At 37.4% G+C, this 7,267-nt stretch overlaps 2 protein-coding genes across 2 annotated transcripts; both read left to right on the top strand.

The window, feature by feature from the left end:
- Positions 1-586: 586 nt before the first annotated feature.
- On the top strand, positions 587-1,504 carry LOC103107095 (putative taste receptor type 2 member 33). Its single transcript, XM_007515827.2, has one exon. It carries the CDS (start codon positions 587-589, stop codon positions 1,502-1,504), a length of 918 nt encoding a protein of 305 aa, XP_007515889.2.
- A 4,115-nt stretch (positions 1,505-5,619) lies between these two features.
- On the top strand, positions 5,620-6,537 carry LOC103107094 (taste receptor type 2 member 19-like). The gene has a single exon (XM_007515826.1). The coding sequence runs from the start codon at positions 5,620-5,622 to the stop codon at positions 6,535-6,537; it is 918 nt and encodes a 305-aa protein (XP_007515888.1).
- Positions 6,538-7,267: the final 730 nt, after the last annotated feature.

The following is a 7,267-nucleotide window of genomic DNA, read 5'->3' as shown; positions in this document are numbered from 1 at the left end:
GTGTAGGCAGTATCTCTTTATTCATGCAGGACGCAGCACAATCTAAGACGAGCTAAGTTAAACTCAAAGTACAGTAAAACTCACAATGCTGTCTTTATATATACTTGCGAAGTAGGGTGGAAACAGGATGTGACATAGAGACGGTGGAGAGAAAAGTGACTGGTGAAAATCAGGGTGTGACAAAGAGGGGGCAGATTAGGCGAGAATCCTATCACTGAACCATAAATGCCCTGGAGGGAGGGTGGAACTTGTTAACAGTGGTTATGTAAATAGAATGAAGTGGTTATGTAAATAGAATAGTGTTAAGCAGGGGGGATTTAAACCAAATGAAACAGAAAGGGTCTCATGCATACCAACATGTGTGTGTGTGTGTGTGTGTGTGTGTAGGATAGCAGTGCTTTTCATAAAGACAGCATTGAGTAATTCTTTTTACCTACCTGCTGGATTTCTGCTTGACATCATTGATGAAATCCAAAAGAAACAAGAATTTCATGCATACTCATAGCCAAGCTGCATAGAGAATTTAAGATTAGAGTATTAAAAGATTACAACCAGTGATACTAGGTACTTGACTTTTTCTCTGGACATGCTAACTTCAATACCAAACTTTTTCCCCATCCTATTGACAACAGAATTTGTTCTAGGAATTCTTGTCAATGGCTTCATTGTGCTGGTGAACTGCATTGACTGCATCAAGAGACACAAGATCTCCCTAGTGGATCGTATTCTCACTGGCCTGGCATTTTCCAGAATTGCCTTGCTCTGCGTTATAATAATAAATCTGTATGCAACTTGCTTTGACTCAACTTTTTATGGTTTTGAAGTCCACATTCTTGTTAATATTGCCTGGACAGCAAGCAACCATTTTAGCATTTGGTTCGCTACGAATCTCAACATATTTTATTTTCTCAAGATCGCCAACTTCTCTCATTTCTTATTTCTTTATTTAAAAAGGAGACTTAATAGTGTACTTCTTGTGATGATATTGGGAACATTAGTCTTCTTGTTTACTCATCTTTCAGTGATAAACATAGATGAAAACATGCTGAAGAATGGCTATAAGGGCAACATCACCTGGGAGACCAAGTTAAAAAACATTGCACGTCTTTCAAATATGACTATATTCACACTAACAAACTTCATATCCTTTGCTATGTCCCTGATGTCTTTTGCGCTGTTAATTATTTCCCTTGGGAAACATCTTAAGAAGATGCAACTGAATGCCAAAGGAGCCCAAGACCCTAGCACCAAGGTCCACACAAGAGCCCTCCAAACTATGATCTCCTATTTTGTGTTATTTGCTGTATATACGTTGGCTCTAATTATCTCCGTTTGGATTTCAAACAGGCTGCAGAACAAACCTGCTGTCTTGTTTTGTCAGGCTATACTAAGCCTGTATCCTTCCAATCACTCTTTTTTCTTAATCTGGGGCAACAAGAAGCTGAAAGAGGCCTTTCTGTCATTTCTGGGGCAGCTGGGGTGCTGGGAAAAAGAAAGAAAGTAGGGGAGGTTCTGCGCATTTTCCAGAGTCTACCCTTAGGCTGAATTTTGTTCAGCTGACTTCCCTTCCCATTTTCTCACAGTGCTTAATGAATTTAGTATATATGCTTTAAAACAATTAAATCCCATTTTCTTGATTAGGTATTTTTCCCTTCTTCAGTCTGCTACATTCTACTCACAACTGGATATTCTCTCAGGTTAACTATGATGTGTCTAATACAGACAAAATGAGTAAGCACTGATCCTCAGAGTGTAGCTGAGGATTGAACCAGGTCAGACCAATATTAAACCTAGCAGACAGTACTGGAGGTAATTCACACACTTGGATAGTAAGTCCTGCAAAGACCACTCAGAATTGTGCGAAGCTGTACTCCTCTTATCTTATGGTTTTGTCAATGTTTCCTTTTTATAAATAAAAAATAAAAAAATAAAAACAAGCAAAAAAGAGCCAGAAATAAAAAGACCACTTAGAGACCCCAAGACCCCAGCTCCAAGGTCATTAATGTGTATATTTCGTTCACGACCGAGTAGTTTCAAATAATCCAGGACAGCAGTTTCAAAAATAATCCTGGATCAAAAATATATGAGAGAATCTTCAATTTTCCTTCCTGACATTTGTCTCTGAGCTTCTCTAAAGATACCATTCAGACTGAAAACTGGGAATAAAATCCAGGGATAGAAGCTGATTTTACCATTCATTAATCTAAAAGCTATAATAACAATGATGATGAAATATTAAGATATAAGTATTAAATAGACTCAGAGCAAATCTATATGTAAGGACTGAGCATGAAAGATCTGTTATCTGGTTACTGATAGTGGGTAGACGAACCTTTATGGAAGGGAAGGAAATTTAAATCTAGTTGACCTACTTGACACTGACTTTTACATTTTGGAAACTATAGGAACTGAATTTTATCCATGAATAGATATATTTACATATTATGCAGGTAATATGTAATATATATGTATTTGTGTGAATGTATATCTGTGTTTATAAACTTGTGAAACATAAAGCTATGGAGAATTACTAGACATCAGAAAACTTTTAGGGAGTTCTATGATATTTCCAAGAAAGTCTTAGATACCTTTCAAAGGCAAATTCTGGATTTGTTCTAAATAAATCTGATAATAAAAAAGCCATAGTGATGAAGATCTTGCTTATGGTCAAGCTCGGTCTACTAAGACGTTGACTTTGTGGTCAACATTAGATTCGAGCTGCAGTATATTGAGGAACTTACACTATGGAAAAACCCTATGAGACAGCATGTCCTTACATGCATGCTAACAAATGAAAACTCAGTGTTCACACTAACACCCTTTATGAAATATCCCAGCCTAAGGCAAGGACACAGTATATGAAGAGGAGTCCATTAGGAGCCACCAGGGACTAGCAATGATTGTGGCAAGGACAGAATTGAATCCATGTCTTGATTAAAGTATTTCGGTGCTTTCCTGTTTAGCTTTGGTAACGAAACTGAAAAGAGCTCAGACTTTACTGCACATTCAAAAACCAACTGCACTGGTCAGACAATCAAGGCAGTGATTGCACACTTAACTTTATTTTTTCTTGACATGGTAACTGTACAACCAGGCATTTTGTCTAGCCAAGTAGGGATCAGGTGCTTGAACCTGGGTTCCTGTGCCTGGTGACATGTGCCCTCAACCAGCTACGCCACAGCCTGGTCCCAAAGATTTTATTTATTGGCTACAGATAGAAACTGAGGTGAAAAGGGGAGATAGGAAAAGGAGGTAGAGAGACATTTGTGGCACTAGTTCACTGCTTGTGAAGCTTCCCGCATTGCAGGTGGGAACAGGGCCTTGAGTATGATAACTTGCATGCTCAGTCTAGTGTGCCACCACCCAATCCTGAGTCTGCTACATTTTACACTCCTTCTGCTTTTTCTAGTGTGTATGCAACTGAGCCATTTCCACATAAAATATAGAATAGATTTTACCTAAATTTAGCTAAAGGTTTGTATGCAGGTTTATGAAAATATTAACACCATTAAGATGGACACATCATTAACATTTTTTCCAATAAAGAAATCTAGTGTCATCAAATATTGTAGAAAATTTCTTATATTTCTGAATACAGTAATTTTTTATATGTCTATTTATTTATTTGGACAGAGAGAAATCAAGAAAGGAAGGAGGGAAAGAGAGAGAGAGAAATAGAAAAACTACTGCTTCATCATTCATGAAGTTTCCCCCTACCCACACAGGTGGGGATCAGGGGCTTGAAGGCAGGTTCTTGTGTATGGGAATGTGTGAGATCAATTGGTTATGCCACTGCCCAGCCCTGAAGTCAGTTGTCTTCATATATATATTCTATGTTACTGTCTCTCATTAAACAATTTACTCCTTATACTTAGGCATCTATGAGAACTAACAATTTACTTTAGAAAATCACTGCTATCTTTCACTGTAATTAATATAACACCTATGTACTATGACATGGGTTTAGATTTAATTGTTTGAACCCTCACTCTTTAGTAAAAGAAGAGAGATTTATACAATCTGAAGGGAAACCAGAGTATGCCCCCACTCTTTGGGATGGTAATGATAATCATTCTAAATCACACAGTGACAATGGATGTTTGGAATAGATAGTGTTTCATTGTGAATTCTTTTTTGTTTCCATCATGATTCTTTGTGGTTAGCAGGGACTAATCAGAACTGTTGTCAGAAAATGATGCACACAGTGAAATTCAAGAGAGACCATCACCGTTTCTTGTACACATTTTCATATGTGTACAATAAAAAGTACTAAAGGCTAGTCAATTTACTATAAGTAGTTGAACAGCTTACTAAAAGATAAAGTTTTACAATAGGGATGAAGAAAAATAACCATGACCTGCTTTCAAAAGTTCTCTGTGTTGATAAACACTAAGAAAGTCATTTCTTTCAGTTCTTTTTTTGTATTTTTTAATTTACTTTTTCATTATTACTGGATACAGACAGAAAGAAATTGAGAGGAAAGGGTGAGGTAGAGAGGGAAAGAGGTGGAAACTCACTTGCAGCCCTGCTTCACCACTTGTGAAGATTTTCTCCTGTAGGTGGGGTCAAGGGTATTGAACCCAGGTCCCTGTGTATCTGAAAAAAATGATCAAAATACAAGGGTAAAAAGCCTGCATAGGCCAACATGTATTTAAAGTTGGATAATGTTCCTGAGAATCATTTTCCACCTTAAAAATCATGGACTAACATACCCTTTCATCTGCAAGATGTATCTCTCTGTGTGTGCTTGTGTACTTTAAGCTATGGAAAAACAAAATTATATGTAAATGTTGGTTATCAGCAACCAGTTATGAAATATTGGCTTTCTTGTGATATAAGAAAATTTTGACTCTTTGACAGGAACTCTGGGGTTTTTTTTTTGCATAAATCTGACATTAAATTCAAAATCCTGATTTTCTCTGTACATTTAAAATGTTACTAAGTAAAATTAAACACGACAAACAAATTATGGAGAGTTTAAACAAAGGAAAAAAATTTTTGCAAAACAGTGAAAGGGAATACTTTGCATGCTAGCAAATGAGAATTCAACTTTCACATCAACAATCCCAGACTATAGGAAGGATTTAAAGTGCATCAACAAGAAATAATCTGAAGTGTTTGGGGGAATAACAGTATTTTTCAAAAAAAGACAACTTTGTGCTCTTCTAATGCCATGCACTATTGCATTTCTGTTCCATGTTGGTGCCCAGAAGTAAGAGAAACAAGAATTTTTTTTTTTTTTTTTTTTTTTTGCCTCAAGGGTTATCCCTAGGCCTCAGTGCTAACAATACAAATCCACTGCTCCTGGAGGCCATTTCTTTTTAACTAGATAGGCCATGGAGAAATTTAGAGAGGAGAAGATAGAGAAGGGGAGAGAAAGACAACTGCAGACCTGCTTGTGAAGTGACCCTCCCCCACCTCCTGCAGTTAGGCAGCCAGAGGCTCCGGAGGCTCAAACCTGGATCCTTACACTTCATACTATATGTGCTTAACCCTCCCAGGCCCCGAGAAGCAAGAATTTTATGCACATTCAGATATGACCTGCTCATACAAATTAAGGTTAGAATATTAAAGAACTGTCACATGTGATATTAGACTTGCCTTTTTTTCTTACTAGTCATGAGGAATCTACTGCTGAACCTGCTTTTCTTCCCAGTAACAGTAGAATTTGTGATAGGAAATGTTGTAAATGGCTTCATAGTGCTGATGAACTGTATTGATTGGGTCAAGAGACATAAGATCTCTTCAGTGGACCAGATTCTCACTGCTCTGGCACTCTCCAGAATTGGCTTATACTGGGCCATGGTAACAAATTGGTATATAGCAAGATTTTATTCATCACTCTGTACATCAGAAGCAATAATCACCATTCACATTGCCTGGATATTAAGCAACCATTTCAGCATCTGGTTTGCTACGAGTCTCAGCATATTTTATTTGTTCAAGATAGCTAATTTCTCCAATTCTTTCTTTCTTTATTTCAAGAGGAGAGTGAAAGGTGTAGTTGTGGCAATACTGTTGGGGAGTTTGACTGTGTTAGGCACTCAGCTTGCAGTGGCCACCTTAGATAACAATGTCAGGGTGACTGAATATAAAAGAAACATGACTTTGAAGACCGCCTTTGAGGACCAGATACGTCTTTCAAATATGGCTGTATTCACGCTAGAGAATTGCATACCCTTTACTATATCCCTGATGTGTTTTGTGCTGTTAATTTTTTCCCTGATGAGACATCTCCGGAAGATGCAGCTCAGTGGCAGAGGAGACCGGGACCCCAACACCCAGGTCCACATCAGAGCACTGAAAACTGTCATCTCCTTTCTCCTGCTGTTTGCCTGTTACTTTCTGGCTCTCATCATCTCAGCTTGGGGTTCAAACAGGTTGCGCAACAAATATGTTCTTCTGTTTGGTGAGATTATTTTTGAGCTGTATCCTTCAGGTCACTCCTTTATCCTAATCTGGGGAAACAAAAAGCTGAAAGAGGCCTTTCTGGGGTTTCTGTGGTCGCTGATGTGCTGCCTAAGAGGGAGGGAATAATGGAGCATTGTGCATCTTCACTGAGAAAACAAACTGGTGTGTTGTTTGCTTATTTTTTATACTACCATAGCTTTCTATAGTGTGGCCATAACAGTCATTTCCAAATATTTAGCTAAAAAAGTCTTCTTACTCAACTGATCATCAAAACTGCAAACCTATATGCTCATGAATGTAAAAGGAAGGCTATATGATTACTCTAATGTTTGCTAGGTTTTTTTTTTTCTTATGTTTTATTTTCCCCCTCAGATCAGCAATCTAATTAGTTAAGGATTATGTTAAGAAAACTTTCAGGACTTGAAATTTGAAATACAAATGCTTTCACCTTCTAATTCAAGACTTTATGATCTATATTTATGCCAATTTAAGACTTAACAACCTATCTGAGGAGATCATTCCTATCTTTCACTAAATTTATTCCACACACCTGTACCAACTCTGCTCAGCTTCATTACTTGGACCTCTTTTTTAAAGAAGGTAAGATAAATTCTGACTCACACGTATGTTTGAAGTGAATTTTATTTCATCATGAGCTTCTTGTGGTTAGTAGGAAACAATTATAGTTTTTGTTAGAAAGAAATGCACACAATCAAATTCAAAGGTGACAGTCTTTTCCCCCATAAATTCTGTATATTTGAACAACCATAATTGTAGAAGAATATTATGTGGTAAATACTGGTTAAAAAAAAACATGGGAGAGTCAGGCGGTAGCAACGGGTTAAGCGCACGTGGC

This window comes from Erinaceus europaeus, chromosome 7, assembly GCF_950295315.1.
Source record: "Erinaceus europaeus chromosome 7, mEriEur2.1, whole genome shotgun sequence".
Taxonomy (NCBI): Eukaryota; Metazoa; Chordata; class Mammalia; order Eulipotyphla; family Erinaceidae; genus Erinaceus; species Erinaceus europaeus.
The sequence above is the reverse complement of the archived record's forward strand: the minus strand, read 5'-3'. Positions and strand labels throughout refer to the sequence as shown.